This window comes from Carcharhinus amblyrhynchos, chromosome 1 (assembly GCF_965287045.1).
Source record: "Carcharhinus amblyrhynchos chromosome 1, sCarAmb.v2.hapA, whole genome shotgun sequence".
Lineage (NCBI taxonomy): Eukaryota > Metazoa > Chordata > Chondrichthyes > Carcharhiniformes > Carcharhinidae > Carcharhinus > Carcharhinus amblyrhynchos.
This window is the reverse complement of record NC_137324.1, coordinates 29,681,835-29,707,463: the sequence shown is the minus strand read 5'-3', so window position 1 is coordinate 29,707,463 and position 25,629 is coordinate 29,681,835. Positions and strand designations below refer to the sequence as shown.

The 25,629-nt window shown below is 43.4% G+C and overlaps 1 protein-coding gene across 5 annotated transcripts in view; it reads left to right on the top strand.

Moving 5' to 3' along the window:
- The window catches only part of st8sia5 (ST8 alpha-N-acetyl-neuraminide alpha-2,8-sialyltransferase 5), a 51,025-nt gene extending 35,610 nt beyond the window's left edge, over nt 1–15,415 (top strand). For all 5 annotated transcript variants that reach the window (XM_080204537.1, XM_080204808.1, XM_080204715.1 and 2 more), the window contains 3 exons: nt 4,966–5,078; nt 8,079–8,171; nt 8,543–15,415. In XM_080204537.1, the coding sequence (XP_080060663.1) occupies nt 4,966–5,078; nt 8,079–8,171; nt 8,543–9,005 (669 nt within the window). In that variant the 3' untranslated portion in view covers nt 9,006–15,415. The remainder of the gene's footprint in view (nt 1–4,965; nt 5,079–8,078; nt 8,172–8,542) is intronic.
- The last annotated feature ends 10,214 nt before the right edge of the window (nt 15,416–25,629 follow it).

Genomic DNA, 25,629 nt, shown 5'->3' with positions numbered 1-25,629 from the left:
TAAGAATGCACACAAACCAATTGCCAGTGAGAAAGGGTATATTCTCCATACAGTATCATCAAGGGACATAAGAACTAGGAGCGGGAGTAGGCTATCTGGCCCCTTGAGCCTGCTCCACCATTCAGTAAGATCATGGCTGATCTTTTCATGGACTCAGCTCCACTTACCCGCCACTCACCATAACCCTCAATTCCTTTATTGTTCAAAAATTTATCTTTCTTTGCCTTAAAAACATTCAATGAGGTAGTCTCAACTGCTTCACTGGGCAGGGAATTCCACAGATTCACAACCCTTTGTGTGAAGAAGTTCCTCCTCAACTCAGTCCTAAATCTGCTGACCCTTTATTTTGAGGCCATACCCTCTTGTTCTGGTTTAACCTGCCAGTGGAAATAACTTCCTTGCTTCTATCTTATCTATTCCCTTAATAATCTTGTAAGTTTCTGTAAGATTTCCCCTCATTCTTCTGAATTCCAATGAGTAAAGCCTCAGTCTTATGGGTTGGCTTATGAGGTTGGCTCCTCATAAGCCAACCCGATCAACTCCAGAATCAACCTAGTTGAATCTTCTCTGCATCCCCTCCAGTGCCAGTATATCCTTTCTCAAGTAAGGAGACCAAAACTGTACACAGTACTCCAGGTGTTGCCTCATCAGCACCCGATACAGCTGCAACATACTCTCACTGTTTTTAAACTCCATCCCTCTAGAAATGAAGGACAAAATTTCATTCGCCTTCTTAATTACTGCTGCACCTGCAAACCAACTCCTTGTGATTCTTGCACAAGGACATCCAAGTCCCTCTGCACAGCAGCATGCTGCAATTTTTTTACCATTTAAATAGTAGTCCATTTTGCTGTTATTCCTACCAAAATGGATGACCTCACAATTACCAATATTATACTCCATCTGCTAGATCCTTGCCCACTCACTTAGACTATCTATATTCCTTTGCAGATTTTCAGTGTCCCCTGCACACTTTGTTCTGCCATCCATCTTAGTGTCATCTGCGAATTTTGACACACTACTCTTGGTCCCCAATTCCAAATCATCTATGTAAATCGTAAACAATTGCAGTCCCAACGCAGATCCCTGAGGCACACCACTGGTCACTGATCACCAACCAGAAAAACACCCATTTACCCCAACTCTTTGCTTTCTGTTAGTTAACCAATCCTCTATCCATGCTAATATATTATCTGTAACACCGTGCACCTTTATCTTATGTGGCACTTTCTCAAATGCCTTCTGAAAATCCAGATGCACTACATTCACAGGTTCCCCATTGAACATAAGAAATAGGAGCAGGAGTAGGCCATCTAGCCCTTCGAGCCTGCCCCGCCATTCAATAAGATCATGGCTGATCTGTCGTGGCTCAGTTCCACTTTCCCGCCCTCTCCCCATAACCCTTAAACCCCTCTCTTATCAAAAACCCATCAACCCGCGTCTTAAAAATATTTAGCGAGGCAGCCTCCACCACTTCAACGGGCAGAGAATTCCAGAGATTCACCACCCTTTGAGTGAAGAAGTTCCTCCTCAACTCCGTTCTAAACCGCACCCCCCTTTATCTTGAGGCTGTGCCCCCTAGTCCTACTGTCTTTTTTGAGCGGGAAGAGTCTCTCCACCTCTATCCTATCCATCCCATTCATCACCTTATACGTCTCAATGAGATCTCCCCTCATTCTTCTAAACTCTAACGAGTACAAGCCTAGTTTATTCAGCCTCTTCTCATAGCTCAACCCCCTCAACTCCGGTATCAGCCTAGTAAACCTCCTCTGCACTCCCTCCAAGGCCAAAATATCTTTGCGCAGGTGCGGCGCCCAAAACTGCACACAGTACTCCAGCTGCGGCCTCACCAATGCCCTATACAGCTGCAGCAAGACCTCCCTACTTTTATATTCAATCCCCCTCGCTATTGTCCACTGTGCATGTAATGTTCTCAAAGAATTCCGCCAAATTAGTCAAACATGACCTGCCGTTCATGAACCCATTATACGTCTTACCAATGGGACAATTTATATCCCGATGTCTCGCTATTTCTTCCTGGATAATAGATTCAAGCATTTTCCCTACTATAGAAGTTAAGCTAACCGGCCTATAGTTACCCGCCTTTTGTCTACCTCCTTTTTTTTAAACAGTGGTTTCACATTTGCTATTTTCCAAGATGTGGGAACTACCCCAGAGTCCAGCAAATTTTGGTAAATTACTATTAATGCGTTTACTATTTCCCCCTCCATCTCTTTTAGTACCCTGGGATGCATTCCATCAGGGCCAGGAGACTTGTCTACCTTTAGCCCCATCAGCTTGCCCAACACTACCTCTTTTGTGATAACGATACTTTCTCGATCCTCATCTGTCATAGCCTTCCTGTCATCAATTTTTGGCATGTTATTTGTGTCTTCCACTGTGAAGACTAACACAAAATACCTGTTCAATGCTTCAGCCATTTTCTCATTTCCAGTTATTACATCCCCCTTCTCATCCTCTGAAGGACCAATGTTTACTTTTGCCACTTCCGTTTTATATATTTGTAGAAACTTTTGCTGTTTTTATATTCTGAGCTAATTTACTCTCATAATCCATCTTACTTTTCTTTATAGCTTTTCTCATAGTTTTCTGTTGACCTTTAAAGATTTCCCAATCCTCTAGTTTCCCACTAATCTTTGCCACTTTATATGCTTTTTCTTTCAATTTGATACCCTCCTTTATTTCGTTAGATATTCATGGCTGACCAGCTCTTTTTCTACTGTCCTTCCTTATCACTGGTATGTACTTTTGCTGAGCACTGTGAAAGATCGCTTTGAAAGTCCTCCACTGTTCCTCAATTGTCCCACCATAAAATTTTTGCTTCCAGTCTACCTTAGCCAATGCCTCCCTCATCCCTTTGTAGTCTCCTTTGTTTAAGTGCAAGACAGTGGCATTGGATTTTACCTCCTCACGCTCTGTCTGTATTTTAAATTCAACCATACTGTGATTGCTTCTTCTGAGAGGAAGCACTCGAGAAGCAAATCATATTTACATATTAACACATATACTAAACACCAATAGGAAAATATATCAATGTGTTTTGTGTATTCTTTCGAGAAGAGGCCAGGTAACAGAGGAGAATAGTCAATGGACATGTTTAGTTTTTGAGGTAGAATTGATTGTAATAGCGGGTGAGATGTCAATAAGGCCTGTGTGTCGTGCAGAATAAGCTGAAACTATTCTCCAGGAACCATGTAATGAAAGTATATAACAATCCTGTCAATCAATAATCACCAACATGTCTGTTGTTCTACTTGTCACCTTCAAATATTTCTTCTTTCTTCTCCTCCACCAAGGACTGAACACATGATTGCAAAGCTATTCGTCTCTGAAATTCAAAATTGTGTAATCTCTTTTTTAAGAACGTGTAGGAAGGTAAATCCCCACCATTAAAAAACAGAAGGTGGGGTTTTATGGCCTCGCTCAGACGAGACCGGAAATTCCTGCTTGAGGTCAACGGGGATTTCCGTTGTCGGACACTCGCCCCCGCCGATTCCGTGGCGTGTAAGGTGGTCGAGGTCTTTGCTGAAGTATGCCAAGTAAATATTCCACTTGAATTTGTTTGGGCCTTGTGCTTTATTATATCCATGTTCTGTGTATAATTATGGGCTTCTTAAGGGGTTCAGTAGCTAAGGCTGTAGTGGATATCCTCGTTTTCTTTTGCATCCTTGGAAGACAGCTACAAAATAAAGTCACTATAGTTGTTCCGAGGCTATTCGGAACTGTGATTTGGTTCTTGTGTTCCACAATCAACTGCACATTAATGAAAACATTTAAAGGAATGCGTTCATGTGTGCACCATCAATGAAGCCCTGTGCCTTTAGAAAATCTGACAATTAATAAAAATGCTGTCATCATGAATTCCTCCTTCTTCAAATCAGAGTGTCCAACATTAGATGTGATTCAGTGATTACACAACATTTACTAAACAATCCTGAGTGTGCCAAGAATTGCACTGACAACTAATTTAAGATTGGCAGTCAGGCTTGTAGTGTGGCGCACCTAGGTGTGCTAGAAGCTACATATATTATTTTTAATTCATTTGTGAGACATGGGTATTGCTGGCAGCATTTGTTGCCCATCCCTAGTTGCCCTTGAGAAGGTGGTGGTGAGCTGCCTTGAATCGCTGCAGTCGATTCAAGGGTTGACCCACTACACCGTTAAGGAGGGAATTCTGGGATTTTGACCCAGCAACTATGAAGGAACAGTGATATATTTCCAAGTCAGGATGGTGAGTGGCTTGGAAGGGAACTTGCATATATTAATATACAAGGCTCCCTTCCTTGCAAACAAAAAGAACACATACACGTATTGCACCTGTTTCAGCTAGAAAAAAATGGATAACAGACATTCTCTGGTTCATTCCCAGAAGAATGCCTTGACCAATCATAGTCGACCTTCCTGGTTTGAATTTAAATAAAGCTTGGCAGTTAATTGTCAGTCACCTGCATGGCAAATGTCTCTACCAAGCTGAGTCAACTGGCCAACCAGTCAGCTCTCTCTTCTCATAAAATATAGATTGTTGTTCCCTTTACATTTAATATTCTTGTGAATTGTCTTGATGAGTACATGATGAGAAGCTTCAACAATGAATTTTTCAGCGATTTGTAAATGTGTTGTCAGTATATTTTCATAAGTTGTACATATATATTCACAGAAATAGATCCACACACAAATATATATACATATAGACATAAAAAAGCGGGCAGATTTGTATACACAAATGTGCAAATGTGTCTTTATGTATCCCTGTGTGTTTAAGCTAGATTGTGACTCTAGCTTCACACTGTCATGAGAACATGTTGCTCAGTCCTTATTATTTATAATATAAAAGCAGAAAATGCTGGAAATACTCCGCATGTCAGACAGCATTTCAGATTTTCAGCTTCCACTGTACTTTGCTTTTTTTGTTATTTGTCGTGTTATTGGGTATCCTCTTCACAGGAAATGCCATATTCACGTTCCCAGTTTAAGAAATGCGCAGTGGTTGGGAATGGAGGAATCCTGACAAACAGCAGATGCGGCAATGAGATTGACTCTGCAGATTTCGTGTTCAGGTATGACGGAGCTGAGCCTTTTCTTGTGCTGCCACTGTGCAGGAAAACCTTTGAGCATAGTAAATTAAGTTGGGTGGTTAGTCCACTGCCTTCCTATCTACCCCCAACCCATTGCCCATAACAGTGGTGGGTAAGGTGCCCACTAGCCCATCCATCCTTAGGCTTATTGAGGGCCTTAAATGACCACTTAGTGTCCATTTAAAGGCCTCAATCCATGGGCAGTTGAAGGCTGGTGAGAATGTGAAGGCTGTTTTTTCACCCAAGTTGTTGAAAATAAGAATGAGGAGCAGAAGTAGACCACTCAGCCCCTCGAGCATGCTCTGCCATTCAATAAGATCATGGACTCAGCTCCACTTACCCACCCGCGCACCATAACCCTTAATTCCTTTACTGTTCAAAAATCTATCTTTGCCTTAAAAACATTCAGTGAAGTAGCCTCAACTGCTTCACTGGTCAGGGAATTCCACAGATTCACAACCCTTTGTTTGAGGAAGTTCCTCCTCAACTCAGTCCTAAATCTGCTTCCCCTTATTTTGAGGCTGTGCCCCCTAGTTCTAGTTTAACCCTCCAATGGAAACAACCTCCCTGCTTCAATCTTATCTATCCCCTTCATAATTTTATATGTTTCTACACGATCTCCCCTCATTTTTCTAAATTCCGATGAGTATTGTACCAGTCTACTCAGTCTGCCCTCATAAGCCAACCCTCTCAAATCCGGAATCAACTTAGTGAATCTCCCTCCAGTGCCAGTATATCCTTTCTCAAGTAAGGAGTCCAAAACGGCAACATAACCTCGCTGTTTTTAAACTCCATTTAGTAATGAAGGACAAAATTCCATTTACCTTTCTAATTACCTGCTGCATCATGGGAAGAAAGTGGGGGGAGAGGGGGCAGGTAGTAGGACATCCTTTGAAAGGCACCCCCAGCACCCTAGGATTGACCCTCTTTGTTCCTCCCCATTTGGCATCAAAAGCTCATCATCTTGCCTCTCTCCTGAGGATGCCTGACTCCTCCCTGCGCTAAAAGCTCAGGACTTACCTGAGTCCGATCTCCTCCCTGGGACTCCTTGTAGTACTAGCAGTGTCAGCTATGAGTTATTGGCTGGAATTCTCAAGCACAGGCTTCCTCTCATTGAGGGGGAGTCCTATTATCTGCTTGTTAAGGCCACTGGAAGCTTGATATCACTGTGGGAGTTGAGGAGGAACTTCTTCACTCAAAGGGTGGTGAATCTCTGGAATTCTCTGCCCGTTGAAGTGGTGGAGGCTACCTCGCTAAGTATTTTTAAGACGCGGGTTGATGGGTTTTTGATAAGAGAGGGGATTAAGGGTTATGGGGAGAGGGCGGGAATGTGGAACTGAGCCACGACAGATCAGCCATGATCTTATTGAATGGCGGGGCAGGCTCGAAGGGCTAGATGGCCTACTCCTGCTCCTATTTCTTATGTTCTTATGTTCTTATGTTATTTAAGTTGGTTTGCAACTGACTTTTCTTCTGGAGTAGGGAGAACAGCAGTACACTCCCCTGTAAAATCCACACTGTCAAATCACAGAATCTTGCAGCTCAGAAGGAATCCATTTATAAATCCAGGTCATTTATATATAACAGAAAAGGCAATGATCTCAAAGTCAATGGTTCAAGTAAGTGGGCTGGAGCAGTTGCTAACCCTAACCCTAATCCCCTTCACTCACCATTTCCACCCTGCCCTACTACCAGCGTTTAGAACTTGTACCTTCATCTCCAGCCAGTAATTCTATGGTCTGAGTAAACAATTGGCAATCAGCGGCTTGTTGTGTTTCTCCAGACCAAAGGCCAGGTGAGTGCGAGTAATGGACCTTATATGTCCATCTCCAGCTTGGTGTATTGCTTGAAGTGACACTGCCAGCTCCGTAGTTTAGAGTTGGGTTTTCAACTTGCATTAGGAAGTGGGCTTGCCACGCCACTGACCAAATGGCACAATGGCCTATCGGTTCCCTGGGCCAAACCTGCCAGCTCGACCATGTGTCCTTCCATTTTGGGGAAAATACAATAGGCAAAATAAATTGGGAAACATCTTAATGTTTTCTCTTCACACACTCAGATTGCAAAAATAACTAATTTTATAAGAATGAGGGAAAAATAATTAAATGCCTACAATGGACTTTAAATATGGTATTGGATAAATTATCCTGCCTATTCCCCCAAGATGTGTCACATACCCCAATGGATGGGAGTGCTATAGTTTGGGAACTACTGTTATTACATTAACTCTCCCATTGTGTCCGTCCCATTGCAAGCTCTGCACTGCCTCACATAAAACTGTAGCATGGCCAATGGACTCATAGAAATCATCATAGAATCATAGAATCCCTACAGTGCCGAAGGAGGCTATTCAGCCCACTGAGTCTGTATCAGCCACAATCCTATCCAGGTCCTATTCCCGTAATCCCACATATTTACCCTGTGAATCCCCTGACACTGGGGTCAATTTAGCATGACCAATCAACCTAATCTGCACATCTTTGGACTGTAGGAGGAAACTGAAGCACCTGGAGGAAACCCATGCAGACACGGGTCGAATGTATAAACTCCACAAGGAATGTGACCGGAATTGAACCCAGGTCCCTGGTGCTGTGAGGCAGCAGTGCTAACCACTCTGCCGCCCAACTTTCTGATACATAGCTTTGTTTGTTGCGACTGAGAATTTCCTCTCTCCTCATCTGAAAGCAGTCTCTCATCCAGGATGTGGTTCCAAGGACTGGCAGAGAAATTGCCAGGAGGCAGAAATCTGATTAAGTTGGGGGTAAATGGTTTATGGACAGAGTGGAGTCACTTTATCCCTTGTTGACAAGAGTATAGAAATATTTATGCCACCCTCTGCTATATGCAATGTCTGTTTAGGGTTCAGCAGACTCCACTGCAATGTAAGCCACTGAACATTTGAGTAGAAGTTTACATGTCACAAAGAGTGTGAGACTAATTCCACTGTTATCTACTTACTTTCACTATTGGGTCTTGTGTTAGGTGTAATTTGCCACCAATCTCTGAGAAATATACCATGGACGTTGGACTGAAGACTGATATCGTGACGATAAATCCAAGTATTGTAACAGAGAGGTCAGTTTGCGCACTTCATCCATTAAAATGCAATAAGTTAACTTTAAAGGTGTTACGGACTCCACGCATCGGTACCTCAAAATTGCCCTGGAGCCATAATGTGATCTGAATTTGCTTTCTGACAAGAAGGTTCACAACTGAAACATGCAGTCTTGATGAAAATGATTGAGGGATAGTGGGCACAGGACCATTATCAGATTGTTACTCAGTGGGCAGAGGCTCCTGCGATAGAAGTTGTTTTACCTTATATTGCTATTTTGCTGCACCTGACCAGGGAGGGCAGGACAGGCACTGGAATATTAAGAGACATTTTTAAATTAACAAATTAATTTAAAAACAAAGTGCTAAAGGCTCGGTACTTTTGCTTTTAGATTCCAAAAGCTGGAGAAGTGGAGGCGGCCATTTTTTGAAGTCCTACAAGCCTATGAAAATGCATCTGTGGTTATGCCAGCTTTCTACAATACCCGCAACACAGACGTCTCATTCAGGGTCAAATATGTCCTGGACGATTTTGAGTCCCAACAATCTATGTTCTACTTCCACCCGCGGTATCTTGAGAATGTCTCCCGTTTCTGGATGAGACAGGGGCTCAGAGCCAAACGACTGAGTAGTGGCCTCATGTTGGTGACAGCTGCCATGGAGCTGTGTGAAGAGGTCCATCTCTATGGTTTCTGGGCATTTTCAATGGATCCTTCAGGATTGTACATCACCCACCATTACTATGACAACATTAAACCTCAGCCCGGTTTTCACAAGATGACTACTGAGATCTTCAACTTTCTTCACATGCACAGTAAGGGGATTCTTCAGGTCCACACCGGGATCTGTAGCTGATGTTCAACAGGCTTCAACCACAAAGGTGAACCTACCTATAAATTCGGATTAGGGAGACCGAGTGCACATTACGGATCTTCATTGAATGGACCATCCTTTCACATTAATGGTTAGATAAGTATGCAATAAGTAGAGTAGTTATTCTATCACTGTGATAAGATATACAAAGTTCATAGGAACCACCCCATCCCCCCTGCCAAATAGCCAGTTGGATTCTGCAGAATTTTAAAATGTTAATACTTAGACTCAACGTTTTATGGGATAAATCATTGTTTTGCCAGATTGCTTTTCCAGCCACTTGTGAACTCCCGAAGACTTCCCAAAATGTACTATAATTTAATTGTTCATTTTTTTTCTGTTTTAAAGACTCACACAATATGCTTAGTTCCTCAGCTTTACATCCAAATGTAAAGAAAAGCACTTGGCTGTCCTCCATTGCCAGCCTTTCATGGAATTCAGTGCATACTGTCCCCAAACCAAGTTGAAACAACACCTCAGAGGCTGGTGTCCCTTCATCAGATTCCCTTCAATTCCAAACTTAACTCCACGCCTAAGAGTGCTTCAGGTACAAAGTCAGAATCCAGTGGCCCTGACACTCCTCAGAGGTGAAACGCCCTAATTGGGAAGGCCATCATTACCTCAGTCAGGGAGGTCAGACTTCAAGAGGCCAACCTCATATGCCTCATTGAGGTCATTAAACAAATGATTTTCTTTTAGAGGAGTCTGTCATCTTCCTTAGCAAGAATGGATTGGGAGTTATATAAGTACTAATGGAGATGATTAAAATGTGATGACAGAAATGTCAGGAAGAATGATATTTGCTAGGAGCTTCCCTGGTTGGAATGTGTATTGAGAATTTCCATCGATTAAAATGCAACAATTTTCCCTATCCTGTAAGGTAACTGGACAAGGATGATTAATGTAGATATAAGGATAGATAAAATTGCAACAGAGTTCATTTGTCTTTGCTTGAGACAGGAAGAAACTTTAAGAAACTAAGTCAGAGCTCTAAGTGTCAGGGTTTGGTTATTAGAATCATAGATTTGTACAGTGAAGAAAAGGCCCTTTGGTCCATCGAGCCTGTAACTACAATGACTACATTGAAGTTGTGTTAATCCCATTTTCCAGCACGTGTCCCATATCCTTGAATGTTATATTTCAAGCACTCTTCCAAAGGTTGTAAGGTTTCCAGTTTCCACCACTTTCCCAGGCAGTGCATTCCAGAATCCCAGATTCTCACCACTTTCTAAGTGAAATTTGTTTTTCTCAAATCCCCTCTGAATCTCCTGCCCTGACCCTAAAACTATGGCCCTTGTGATTGACCCTTCAACCAAGGGGAACAGCTGCTCCCATCTCGTCCTGTCCATAACTCTCATAATCTTATGTAGCTCAATCATGTCCCCCCTCAGCCTTCTCTGCTCTAAAGAAAACAATCCAAGCCTATCTAGTCTCTCCCTATAGCTCAAATGCTCCATCCGAGGTTACATTCTGGTGAGTCTCCTCTGTATCCCCTCTAGTGAAATCACATTCTTCCTATAGTGAGGTGACCAGTACTGCACACAGTACTCCAGCTGTGACCTAACCAATGTGCTGTACAGCTCCAACATAACCTCCTGCTTATGCTCCATGCCAAATCAGAGCTCAAAGTGTGACTAAAAGCAAGTGTTCCACATGCCTTTCTAACTACCCTATCCACCTGCTCTGCCACTTTCAGGGATCTGTGAATGAGTACCTAAGTTCAATCTGTTCCTCTGGGCTTCCCAGTGTCCTGCCATTCATTAAATATTCCATTGTCTTGTTACTTCTTCAAAAGTGCAGCCCCTCGCATTATCAGGATTAAATACCATCTGCCACTGCTCTGCCCATCTGACCAAACGATCTATATCTTCCTGTAAGCTTCAACCTTCTTCTTCATTATTAATTCTCTACCAAACTTGGTGTCATCTACAAACTTACTTATCATTCCTTCCACATTCTTATAGAATGCCTACAGTGGATAAGGAGGTAATTTGGGCAATCAAGTCTGTACCAACTCTCGGACAGATCATCTTACCCAGGCCATTCTCGCTCTATCCCTGTTTCCCTGTGCATTTAGACCCGTGAATCCTCCATAACCTAAACATGTTTGGACACTAAGGGGCAATTTAGCATGGTCAATCCATCTTATCAGCACAATTTTGGACTGTAGGAGTAAACCAGAGTACCCGGAGGAAATCCATACAAACAAGGATAGAACGTACAAACTCCACAGTAGATGTTAATTGACCTAACATCTACTGCTTTTTGTTGGAGAGAGCTCCATACCTCTACCACCATTTGAAAGTCCACATGGTCACCCAAGGCTGGAATTGAACCCGGGTCCTTGGCATTGTGAGGCAGCAGTGCTAACCATTGTGTCACTGCATCACCCTCATCTGGATCATTTATGTATATAAGAAACAATAAGGGACCTAGCACTGAACCCTGTGGACTACTGGACACCGGCCTCCAGCTCGTTAGGCATGACCTCCCTCTGACAAAACTATGCTGACAATCCTTAATCAACCTATAGCTCAATCCATATAATTTTATACTCTTGGCCAGCAGAAATCTGTCAATCTTCCATTTTAAGTAAGTGAGGAGGACATTCAGAAGAGTGCATAACTCTGCCACATTGTGTTAACTTAACATTATTACAATTAGGCAATCCTTCTTTGAGGCCTTTCCCTACCGTGTTGATGCTCTGTAACTATAAAAGTGAAAAACAGAATCTTTTTATTAAGAGCTTCCATTGAAGAGGCTTCAGGCCAATTTACATTCAACAACCTGCTCTGAAAACTCTGCTCATATTTTGACAAATTGTATCACAGCAGCTAGGACAATCCACAACATTCTAAAACAATCAATGACATTCTAAGTAAAATACATAACATTCTTAAAAAAGAAGACAATTCACCCTATCTCCCAAAGTTGATGGATCCTTTAAAAAGCTAATCAGTTTTTCCTTAGACCATTTCCTATCTATGTGCCAAGTTTAGTGAAATGCATCCATTAGTTTCTGAAATATTCTATCTGAATCAGTTTTATTTCTGACTGGTGGTTTATATTCAGTTGAGTATTTCTGAAATGTGCTTTTCAGTAATCAGCCAGACTAACAAACAGGGGCATTACTTCCATCTATCCTGAGTGGCAGAGATAATTAATAATTGACCTAACATCTACTGCTTTTTGTTGGAGAGAGCTCCATACCTCTACCACCATTTGAAAGGTGTGGATCTGATTTCCTTGTCCTAAACTCCTCCACCAATGAAAAATGCTTCCCACTATTCACCCTATCAATTTGTTTCCAAATTCTGAAACTCCAATCCAATAAACTTTCAACCTTCAGCCTAGGGGCTGACTATAAGCTTAGTTTATATAATCTGTCATCATAATCTAATGCTTGAGGTCCTAGTAACATCCTAATGAATTTGCATACTCTCTTTCCAAGATTAATATGTCTTTTCTAGGGTGCAATGCCCAGAACTGTCACATTGTTCCCTAGATGTTATGTGACTAGTGCTTTGAATGGCTCCAGCAAAACTTCCTCCTTTTTATATTCTAGCCCTCTACTTGAAAAAGCAAACATTCTTACAGTCTTTTTTTAATGTAACTGTCGACGAGATTATAAAATTTATTTATTAGTCACTAGTAAGGCTTGCATTAACACTGTAATGATGTTACCATGAAATTCCCCTAGTCACCATTCTCTGTCACTTATTCAGGACAATGCATCCAACCAGCATGTCTTCCAGACTGTGACAGGAAACCAGAGTACCCGGAGGAAACCCACGCAGACACAGGGAAAACATGCAACCTCCGCACAGGCAGTGACCAAAACCGAGAATCGAACCCAGATCCCTGGCACTGTGAAGCAGCACAGCTAACCACTGTGCCATTGTACCGCTAGTATTGGGGTTTGTGGACACGTTCTTCCCATGCCTACATGGGAGTCCTCCCGATGCTCCGGTTTCCTCCCACAGTCCGAAAGATGTGCTGGTTAGGTGCACTGGCTGTGCTAAGTTCTCCCTCAGTGTACCTGAACAGACACCGGAGTGTGGTAGCTCGGCAAATTTCACAGTAACTTCATTGCAGTGTTAATGTAAACCTACTTGTGACACTAATAAAATTAATTTTAAACCTAAAACTCTTTAAACCTCCACTGTTCCTTGTTTTTCCACCATATTAAAAATACTTTGATCTATTCATTTTTAATCTAAAATGAATGACCTCATACTAAAGTCCATTGAGATCCACTGCCACAGTTCTGTTCATTCAATGGGTGGGATTTTGTGGCCTCGCTCATCCCGAAACCATAAAATCTCACCTGAGGTCAACTGACCTTTCCATGCTCCATCCTTTGCCCATTCCGAATCCCTTGACAGGCAGGTCGGTAAAATTCCGGCCAGTATGTCTTTGTACCCTAATGTTCCTGTTTGCACCATTACTATGTCACCAACCTTTGTGTCTCCAGAAAGTTTGGATACATAGCTCTGCATTGTGTTACCAAAAAATCAGTAATAAACATAGTGAATAGTTGTAGCTCAGACTCTTACGGGGAACCACTATTCATTTCCTTATGAGTTGATTTTCTATAAGAATGTTCCTAATGGAGGAGGAGTCCAGAACTAGAGGTCATAGTTTGAGGATATGGGGTGAACTTTTTAGAACTGAGGTGAGGTGAAATTTCTTCACCCGGAGGATGGTGAGTGTGTGGAATTCACTACCACAGAAAGTAGTTAAGGCCAAAGCGTTGTCTGATTTCAGGAAGAAATTAGATATAGCTTTTGGGGCTAAAGGGATCAAGGGATATGAGGGGGAAGGGGAATCAGGATATTGAATTTGATGATCAGCCATGATCAAAATGAATGGCGGAGCAGGTTTGAAGGGCCAAATGGCCTACTCTTGCTTCTAGTTTCTATGTTTCAATGAACACATATCCATTCTCCCGACTCTGCTACTGCCTAACTAATCTCTTAACAAGGACAATAATTTGCTTTCAATTTCATGAACATTAATTTCAGCTGACAGTCTCTCTGTTCTCTGGGAGAATACCAGAAGCTTCTGATAGCCATAGGACATACATAGAAATTCCCTTCTACTTGGGATACCTCCGCAAAAAAGTCAATCAGGTTTGTTGAACCCTACTTACCTGTTGGCTCTCATCAACTCAAGATTCCCCAAAGTGCTGTCTTGGAGGAGGATTAGGACAAGCTTTATTTGGAGATTTATTGTTGGTTGATTACCTTCTATTATATAGTGTGTTTTGCAGAGGCCAATCTAGGAGTTAATTTTGTACAGCAGCGATCCACTTAATTACATTATACATACAGAGTTCATTTCAAAAGTCCAATAAAGTTTATTCATCCAGGATTACGGAAGAGGTTTTATGCTGCATTGAACAGCCATAATCTACCAGAGCCAGTTTTTTTCTGACTTGTGCCCTCTGTTCAGCTGAGTATTTTTAAACATATTGTACAGTAATCAAAGGAAGCTGGCTTGGTACCATTACTTGGTAATGCCATTCATATTTAGTGGCATCATACACCGGAAACCTCCAACCGGTCTGCAGCTGGGATTCTCGGGTGCCACTGCAGTGAATGGCATTTTGGTTGAGTGCCAAATTCCCGCTGGCTACAGGGATGGGATGGATGAGATGGAGAATTCCACCCTTTGTATCAACCACAAACTGTTCTGCTCATTATGAGCCATAATCGTGCTTAGACAGAAATGAGAATTTTCTTTCACTGGTCCAGGTTGAGGACATTTAAGGTAAAATATTCAACTGGATCTTCACCACATCACAATATTAGATTAGCCTCGGAGGAAAGGGCATTGTGAATAGAGTGTGATAGTTAGCAGGTTCTGTGTAGATCAATGATTGGGCAAAGAACTACATACATCCTTACACTTCAGTTATGCAGCTATGCCACAATCCTGGAATGTATTTTTCCAATAGTTTCAGTATATTTATCACTGGATATTTAGAATAGATCAGAAACAGTTTAAAATACATGGAGTCAAAGGTCAAATCTCTGAAGCAGGTTGGAAGGAACTATGCCATCTCCAGCAAGAATGTAGGTTGGAAGTGGCGGGATCAATGACTCTCACACAACCAGGAAAACCTGAGTGGCGATGCAGTCACAAAGCTCCCTGCTTTACTCTGCCAATGTCCTGTAAAGCACAATTCTGCTTTCACATGATAAGATGTAATGGTTTTTTAAAAATTTTTTGAATATTCTCATCTGTGTAATTTGAGAGTGTTGTAAATTAACTCACCATTACTGTTAAAAAGTGTTTGCTGTTAACAGTGTTAGTCTTCAAGAATGGTTTCATCATCAAGACCCTTGTTCAAGGGCAAGCAATTACGAAATTAAAAGTGATATCTAAACTCGTGACACTCAGCTGCCCTTTACTCTCGTGTTTCATGCTAGTCAGTTGCTGATGCTCGCTCTTTTTCCATCTGCACATCAAACCTCATCAGATCCATTTTCTCGTCAACGCTTGATCTCCTGGTCCATTGATTTACTCCTGATGTAGCTTCTGATCACTCAACCTGCTCTTTTCATAATGCACTTAGACCATCTAGGGAAGGGCAATAAAAACGACATTCTCAGCATTTCCTGCAGTGACTTTCTAAAAAAGTTATACTTTGCCGCCATTAATCATGAATCTGAATCAACTTTCTAAAATATGATTTGATTTGATTTTGATTTGATTTATTGTTGTCACATATATTAGCATACAGTGAAAAGTATTGTTTCTTGCGTGCTAGACAGGCAAAACATACCATTCATAGAGAATGAAAGGAGAAAGTGTAGAATGTAGTGTTACAGTCATGGCTAGGGTGTAGAGAAAGATCAACTTAGTGCAAGGTAGATCCATTCAAAAGTCTGACGGCAGCAGGGAAGAAGCTGTTCTTGAGTTGGTTGATATGTGACCTCAGACTTTTGTATCTTTTTCCCAATGGAAGAAGATGGGAGAGAGTATGTCCATACTGCGTGGGCTCCTTAATTATGCTGGCTGCTTTTCTGAGGCAGCAGGAAGTGTAGTCAGAGTCAATGGATGGGAGGCTGGTTTGCGTAATGGACTGGGCTTCATTCACGACCCTATCCAAGTTTAACACTGTTGCACTAACTCACCTCTGATTCTACAGACTGCTTCTCTGATAGGCCACAACAACTTCCAACTAGAAGGACAAGGACAGCGGACACATGGGAATACCACCACCTGCAAGTTTCCCTCCAAGCCACAGACCACCCTGACTTTGAAATATTTCATCATTCCTTCACAGTTGTGAGGTAAAAATCCTGGAACTCCTTCCCTAACAGCACTGTGAGTGTACTTACACCTCATGGACTGCTGCTGTTCAAGAAGGCAGCTCACCACCACCTTCTCAAAGGTAATTAGTGATGGGCAATAAATGCTGGCCAAGCTAATGGTGCTCACATCAGACTCACCATTCCTGATTCCCTCTCCATGAGTCTTCTAAATCCCACCCTCTATAAGCCCAAGTCAGTGCTATCTCTGCTGTGTGAATCCTGTGCTGGTAAGGTCCTACGCAGTTATCCTCCATGCTGCTTTAGTCAATTCATCAATATCTTCAGCTTCAATTTTGCAACCTTCCTCCACCCTCTTTCTTCAGCATTCAACTCTGTGTGTTGGTCTTTGTACATGAGTGAACCACCGCCTTTCTCCAGGTGGACTCAATAGCAGAAACTATGCCATGCTGTTCTCATACACATGAACATTCTTCCTAAACCTTCTTGGTCTTCTGGAACAACTCAATTAAAAACATCCCATTTCAACTGCACCTCTGGTCACCTCTCAACATGTTCAGGTCTGACACCTGCCCCAAAACTATGAAGCGCTGTGTGACATTTTGTCATCTGAAAGTGCAGTTGATGGCTGTTGATGTTTTAGTGCAGTCTTCAGAAGTCAAATGCATGGCATTAAAGAACGATGTGCCATGGGTTTGTCTGCAGTATTATCTGTACCCTGACTTCCTGATTTTGGTTGAGTTTCTGAATGGAAGTCCAGCATTTCCCCACAAGGAAGGAATGAAAATTGAAGAATATGCTGCCATCCTCATAGCTCTGATTATTATGGAGCCTAATAGATCCCGAAGAAAGAAAGAATTAATGAATGAAAAGGTTAGAGAAGAACAACTCTTTGAGTTTTAGTCAGTCAGGTGTTTAAGAACATAAGAACATAAGAAATAGGAGCAGGAGTAGGCCATCTAGCCCTTCGAGCCTGCCCCGCCATTCAGTAAGATCATGGCTGATCTGTCGTGGCTCAGTTCCACTTTCCCGCCTTCTCCCCATAACCCTTAATCCCCTTGCCTATCAAAAACCTATCTACCCACATCTTAAATATATTTAGCGTGGCAGCCTCCACCACTTCAACGGGCAGAGAATTCCAGAGATTCACCACCCTTTGAGTGAAGAAGTTCCTCCTCAGCTCCGTTCTAAACTGCCCCCCCTTTATCTTGAGGCTGTGCCCTCTAGTCCTACTGTCCTTTCTGAGTGGGAAGAGCCTCTCCACCTCTAACCTATCCATCCCATTCATCATCTTATATGTCTCAATGAGATCTCCCCTCATTCTTCTAAACTCTAACAAGTACAAGCCTAGTTTATTCAGCCTCTCCTCATAGTTCAACCCCCTCAACTCCGGTATCAACCTAGTAAACCTCCTCTACACTCCCTCCAAGGCCAAAATATCCTTTTGAAAGTGCGGCGACCAAAACAGCACACAGCACTCCAGCTGCGGCCTCACCAGTGCCCTGTACAGTTGCAGCAAGACCTCCCTACTTTTATATTCAATCCCCCTTGCTATGAAGGCCAGCATCCCATTCGCCTTCCTGACCACCTGCTGCACCTGCAGGCTGGGTTTTTGCGACAAATACAGAATGACAGTTTGACAGATACAGAAACTGATCACCTTGTCTGAGCTTCCAAATTCAACAACTTTTTGCCTAGAAAATTATCCGGACCAGCCACATAAATATTGCGCTTCCACAGCAGGTCAGAAGAAAACATCAATCACTTCCTGACTCCCCAAAGCCTTTTCACCATCTCCATGACACAAGTCAGCATTGTAATGAAACACTTGCTCAACTGAGTGCAGCCTCAACAACTCTCAGGCTTGATACCACCTAGACCAAAAAAACCTCACACCATTATCACTCCATCCACCACCTTAAACAGTCATTTCCTCTGCCATGGGTGTGTCATGTCTGCATTGTGTAACACGATGATGGACCACGGCAACATGCCAAGACTTCCCCAAACCCATGACCTATGCCACCTAGAAGGACAAGGGTGGCAGATCTACTACCACCACATCCACATTCCCCTCCTACACAACATCTTGACTTGGAAATATCATGTCGCTGGGTCAATTTTTTTTTATTAGTGGGACATGGATATCTCACTGGCTGGCCAGTAATTATTGCCCATCCCTAGTCACCCTTTAACTGAGTGACTTGCTAGGCCATTTCAGAGAGCAGTTGAGAGCCAGCTGCATTACTGTGACTCTGGAGTTACATGTAGGCCAGACCGGGTAAGGATGGCAGATTTCCTTCCCCAAAGGACACTAGTGAAACAGATGGGTTTTCTGACAAAGGACAATGGTTTCATGGTCATCAGGAGATTCTTAATTCCACATATTTTTTATTGAATTCAAATTCCACCATTTGCCGTGGCGGGATTCGAACCTGGGTCCTCAGAACATTAGTTGAGTTTCGGGATTAATAGTCTAGCGATAATACCACTAGGCCATCCTACAACTCCCTCCCTACAAATGGACTGCTGTAATTCAAGTTGGTGGCTCACCACCTTCAATAAATGCTGACCTAGCCAACAATGGGCACACCATTTAATTTTGGAAAACTAAGGCACAATTTGGCAGAGATTAATCTTCACCTGTGAAATTGCTGCAGTTGAACCCATAAAATCTCACAGCCAAGTAACACAGAGCATAAGTAAATATTCTGTGGCTTCTGTTGTTGCATTGGTTTGCAGATTTATTTGGGGCTATGCATCCCACCCACCATGACTGATCTATCAGACAAGGTTCCATTAGAAAGTCAAGTTGGTGAGTTCATACTGTCTGGAGTACTGTAGACTTTCCTGGCACAAAATTGTATCATATCACCAACCCCCATTACTAAATATGTCACTCAAAGGGGTGCCATTACTCCCCTTCACCCTTCCATGAGATGGTAGGCAACATCCCAGCACTGCTTCAAACTTTCTGAGTGATAGCATATACCTGAGTTCCTCAACACTGCCACCATAGAACAATTCACCATAAAATGTGAGCATGTTGCCACTATTGTGCTAACCGTGGCAAGACACAGCATAACTAGGGATATTGAGAACCTGGTCAGGAGGAAGAGGGAGGCGTACATTAGATCTAGGCATTTGAGGACAGAGATAGCGTTAGAAGAATACAGAGAATGTAGGAGAGAACTTAAAAGGGGCATCAGAAAGGCAAAAAGGGGCCATGAAATGGCTTTGGCGGGTAGGATTAAAGAAAATCCTAAGGCATTTTACTCCTATGTTAGAAATAAAAGGATGGTTAGAGGGAAGATTGGTCCTCTCAGGGACAGAGGAGGGGAACTATGCTTGGAGCCTGGGGGAATGGGGGAGATCCTGAATGAATACTTTGCGTCGGTATTCACGCAGGAGAGGGGCCTGATGTCTGGTGCTGTGCTTGAGGAGTTTGAGGATCCGTTGAGGGATATAGTCATCACGAGGGAAGAGGTGTTGGGACTTTTAGACAGTATAAAGACGGATAAATCTCCGGGGCCTGATGGCATCTATCCCAGGCTGTTAAGGGAGGTGAGGGATGAAATTGCTGGGCCTCTGACGCAAATCTTTGTCTCTTCTTTGGACACAGGTGAGGTCCCAGAGGATTGGCGCATTGCAAATGTAGTACCGTTGTTTAAGAAGGGTCAGAGGGATAACCCAGGGAATTATAGGCCGGTGAGCTTGACTTCAGTTATAGGCAAGCTAATGGAGAGGATCCTCAAGGATAGGATGTATGAACATCTGGAGCGCTGCAATCTGATCAGGGATACGCAGCATGGCTTCGTTACAGGGAGGTCATGCCTTACGAATCTAGTGGAATTTTTTGAAGAGGTGACAAAAACGGTTGACGAAGGACAAGCCGTTGATGTTGTCTATATGGATTTCAGTAAGGCGTTTGACAAGGTCCCTCATGGTAGGCTGATAGAAAAGGTGAAGGCTCATGGGATACAAGGCCAGGTATGTAGATGGGTGGAGAACTGGCTTGGGAGGAGGAGACAGCGAGTAGTAGTGGAAGGCTCCTTTTCCAATTGGAGGCCTGTCACCAGTGGTGTGCCGCAGGGCTCGGTACTTGGACCTCTTCTATTTGTGGTATATATTAATGACTTGGAAGAGGGGGTAGGTGGTGTGATCAGCAAATTTGCTGATGACACCAAGATGGTTGGATTGGCGGGTACTGAGGAGCAGTGCCTGGCAATGCAACAGGACATAGACAGGCTGGTAGATTGGGCAGATAGATGGCAAATGGAATTTAATCCGGAGAAATGCGAGGTGATGCACCTTGGCCGGAATAATGTGGAGGGGAGTTATACGATAAAAGGTAGAACTATCCGGAGTATAGATACGCAGAGAGACCTGGGGGTGCAAGTGCATAAGTCCCTGAAGGTGTCGGTACAGGTGCAGAATGTGATGAGGAAAGCGTATGGTATGTTAGCCTTCATAGGAAGAGGTATAGAATATAAGAGTAGGAGTCTGATGTTGCAGTTGTATAGAACGTTGGTTAGGCCTCACTTGGAGTACTGCGTCCAGTTCTGGTCGCCGTACTACCGGAAGGATGTAGAGATCCTGGAGAGAGTGCAGAGGAGATTTACCAGGATGTTGCCTGGTATGAAAGGGCTGTCTTACGAGGAAAGATTGGATGAACTTGGGCTGTTTTCCCTTGAGAGACGTCGGCTGAGGGGGGATCTAATAGAGGTTTATAAGATTATGAAGGGGATAGATAGAGTAAATGGTGGTAAGCTTTTTCCGCTACAAGAAATGGATAGAACGAGGGGTCACGGGCTTAGGGTGAGGGGGGCTAGGTATAAGACAAATATTAGAGGGCAGTTTTTCACGCAAAGGGTAGTTGGGGTGTGGAATGCACTGCCGAGTAAGGTGGTGGAAGCAGGCACGCTAGGGTTGTTTAAGAGTCACTTAGACAGCCATATGAGCGGGCTACATATAGGGGGATATAGTAGGCCTTACTGAACATTGTAGGCTTGGGAATATGTTTTGCCTCAGGAATGTTAGTCTTTGCCTGTTTAATAATGAATTTTTTTGTCTCCACAGGCATTTAAGTCCAGCAAGGGGCATGCAGGCGGCAGGTTGTAGTGGGCTGCTCTTGGATGTTGCTTCGGGAGTTGCCTATTGCTTCATGTCGTTAGTGTGCTTAAACTGGACCATCTCGAGGGCAACATGACAGCTCAGAGACTATCTCTGTTGCTGTGCGGACACATGGATTTGGGCCTGTGTCTGTGGGAGTTTGCACGTTCTCCCCGTGGTTGCGTGGGTTTCCTCCGGGTGCTCCGGTTTCCTCCCACATCCCCCAAAGATGTGCTTTTAGGCTGATTGATTGGGTACTAAAATTGTCCCTAAATTGGTCCTCCCTGATCCTCGCACGTTAGGCGTAGACTAAAATCATGAATAGGTCACTGAGATAGTAGGACGGCAGCGCGGGCTCGTTGGGCCGAAGGGCCTGTTTCCCGTGCTGTGTTGTTCTTTGTTCTTTAGTTATTCCACTAAATGCTACTTCCAAAGGAGAGCAATGGCACTTTGGCAGGAGTTGCTCACTTCTCTGCAACCTTATCATGGTAGCCACGAAAATTTGAACATATGAAAATGAGTTGTCAGCCTTGCCTTCCAAGTAAAACGCTCCACCAGTTGCCGTCCACATTTTGAGCTTTTTGGCAATAGGTATAAGAGTGTGATGAGCATACAAGGTGACAGCATTCTAAGGTTCTAGATATCCAAGTTTCATGCCATGTACCTGGTTTAATCATTCCTAATGGTTTATTATAGACAGTGTCGTGAGATGCCTTTGCAGACAGGTGCATGCTGTGAGGCTCATTTCCATATGGGAAAGTCAGTGACTGGTCAGTGTATTATAGCGATGCTGCAGTGATGTTACCCATTCACGGCTTTTTACTCCTGTTCTGATTAAAAATCAAAGAAACTTTTACAGTGTCTTATTGGAACAAGTTCGCCATAAAATGTTGTTTCCTGGCTGCCTCTGACTCAACAGGTGGAATTTAACGTCCCTCCACCCCAAGTGAATTCAGGGGGTTGGGACCCTACCACCTTCCACAGCCCCCATCAAACTCCAGGCAGGATATCTGGAGGGGAGCCTTCCCACCCTGAGGCCGATTGTTGCCACTTACGGGCTTCATCCTGCTGCAATGCTAGTCAATGAGTGGTTTCATCATATAGGGAAGCCACCCAGCAAATCCTGTTGGGTTTGCCTATTGCATCGGGGGGGGGGGGGGGGGGGCGGGGGAGGTGGGAGTGGTGAGGGGTTGGGAGGGGGAATGAGAAACTCTCATTCACAGGCTAGGCTATGCCAAGATTGAGAAACCCAGCGTTGGAAAGCTTGGACACAATGAAAGCCACCTCTTGCCCTTTCTTCCAATTCGCAATCCACGACGTCACTAGCGACCCTCTCCCTACGACCCATATCTCATTCTCACTCATGTCTATCTGGGGATCCTGAAGATAGGCCTGAGTGTAATACTGGCAGTGACCACTGCAATTGCTGACGCTATCCGTACAGGAGCTTCCAGACTCTGATTGGCCAGCGGCTCCCAGGGAGAGGAAATCCTTTATTAGGGGCTTGATTGGGAGAGGTCCATGCAGTCCAGGTAAGTGTCTAATTGTCATTTAATAGTGTCGGGCCTCCTGGAGGGAAACCAGGAGGAGTTCCCATCAGTTTTCCAGTTGTTGGACAAGTTCAATGGGCTGGATTGAGCTTAAATCAGGCGCTTCATCTCTCTACTGTAAAAGTAAGTTGATACCAGCTTGAAGCACCGTGATGCAGTTCCTATTCTACGCACATACTGTTCATAACTGATCAGACACTTCCGCTCCCACCAGCAGCAGGAATCCTGTTGGAAGGAAAGTTTAACATGAGGCCAAACATCAGTTTCCCAATGTTGGAAAATTGGAATTTTGTTCTTCTGACCTCCATGGCACTTTAAGTGTCCCACAGAGCTCTGTTGAGAATCCCATGGGACATCTCATTAATGCTTATTAAAAACGCTACATGCCGGAATCTGACTCCTCTTTGAAATTGAGCCCTGCCAACAGGAATCTGGAATGTTCATTTTCATGACTGTATGTAGATGGCTGCACATGGCCAAGGTGGACTTGTTCCTGGTCTCTGAGGTCAGTAGACATTTCTCCACCTTCCTTTCATGCCGTCACTGAGAGATTTCAGCTGGCTGGAGCACAAGTTATGGCAAAACAGGGGTCGGGTGAGAACGAGGCAGGATTGGTGGAGTCAAGGAGCATTTCAGTGTGGCACCAAGATGTTAGTGTAATGAGGTAATGGTGGGGTTGGCCAACTCCTCCCACCCACCACCACCACATCCCACCTCCCCCCCGCCACAATTTTGAACATACTTCTCACAGATACATCATTAATGAGCTGAACAGTGCAAGATTGCACACATTCAGCCATTCTGTACTCCAGCTGACATCTCTCCGGTTTCCACCCCTGCCACTGGAGTTAGTGTCCAGAACAGAAGATTCCTGCCCGAAACTTAGAATGCACCTTACCTCCACAGGGTGTCCCAAAACGTTCCACAACCAATGAAACACTTGTGTCCATATGGGCAAAACCTCTTCAAACTCCAGTTTAACAAAGGAGGAGAGGCAAAGAAGCTATGCAACATGGTGAGCCTGTCGACCAATAGGACACTGAGAAAATCATCATACGATTGCAGTTGGTCAATACAGATTTATAAAATGGACATCAGCGTTGTCAATGTTGATGAAGTTTTTGAAGTTGTAACTAGTAAGATTGGATAAGTAAGAATCAGTGGATTTACAAAGAACAAAGAAAGGTACAGCACAGGAAAAGGCCCTTTGACTCTCCAAGCCTGTGCTGATCATGATGCCTGAACTAAACTAAAAACAAAACCTTCAGCAAAACCTCTGAATCAGCCTGTGTCCCTCTATTCCCTCCCTATTCATACACCCATCCAGATGCTTCTTAAATTTTGTTAATGTGCCTGCTTCCACCACATCCTCTGGCAGCGCGTTCCAGGCACCCACCACTCGCTGCGTGAAAAACTCTTCCCCCACTTCTCCCACATAGTGTATTTAGGATTTTCAAAGTGCATTCAGTAAGGTGCCACACAAAAGGTTACTGCATAAAATTAGGAATTCTGTGTACAATTTTGGTCTCCTTATTTAAGGAAGGATGTTGGAGACAGTTCAGAGGCGGTTTACTGGATCAATACCGGGAATGAGCAGGTTGTCTTATGGGGAAAAGTTGAATAGACTGGGCTTGTTTCGACTGCAGTTTAGTAGAATGAGGGGTGGCTTGATTGAACTGCGCAAGATCCGAATTGTCTCAACAAGGTGGATGTGGAAAATAAGTTTCCTCTTGTGGTTGAGTCCAGGACTAGGGAGCACTGTTTTAAAGTTCGGAGTCACCCTATTAGGACACAGATAATGTGATGATAGTGTACTTTTTAAGAAATGTCTTTTTTAAAAATTATGTTCTTTGCAGCTATAAAAGCTTTGTTTTTTTTTCATTGTTGCCAGGCTGTCTAGATAGAAATCCTTTTATTGCTGCTTCAATGGTTTAAATGGGGTTTTGTTTATTTTTACTCTGGGCCTCAGGTACTTCCTGGAATTTGTTTTATGTCTCTGCATTGTTAGAAAGAAGACTAGTTGACAGGTAAGGTGACAGTAGCTCTTCAATTTTCAGTTTTGAGCTGCTATTTTAGCTTAGACAGGGCCAGACATCAGACTGAAAGCAATGTTGCTCTCTCACTCTCTCTTTGGCATTGGAAATTCTGCTGGCTGGCTGGAAGCAAGGCTTTTTGCTTTCTTGGAATGGTAAATCTGCTTGGTAGTTGGCTTGTCTATAGTCTCTCCCATTCCGTCCACCACTGGAATTCTAGTGGGCGGTGGCCATGTAAAGGTCCACTGAAGTCAGGTGGGAATCTCCGGTTTTCAGGTGAGCGCGCCCTCTCTCTTTCCCTGGTGTTTTGGGAAACCATTCTGACTTCAAGCTGATCTGTGTGTATACCCAGAGGGCTGCTAGAAGTTACAAGGCTGGGAAGTCTGACTTTCAATTCTCCTCCCAAAGGACTAAGTTCCAATATCACTTGAACATTCGTATTTGCTGTGTTAAACCCGAGGCAAGGGTTTTGTTCATGGAATTTGTTTGGCTGGAACAGTGATTAGCTGGTAAGGTTTATATAACATCTTTACATTTTTGTTTGTAATTGGTAAAAGTTATTGCCAGTTTTCTTTCTACAAATGTTAACTGTATTCTTAGAACATAGAACATAGAACACTACAGCACAAAC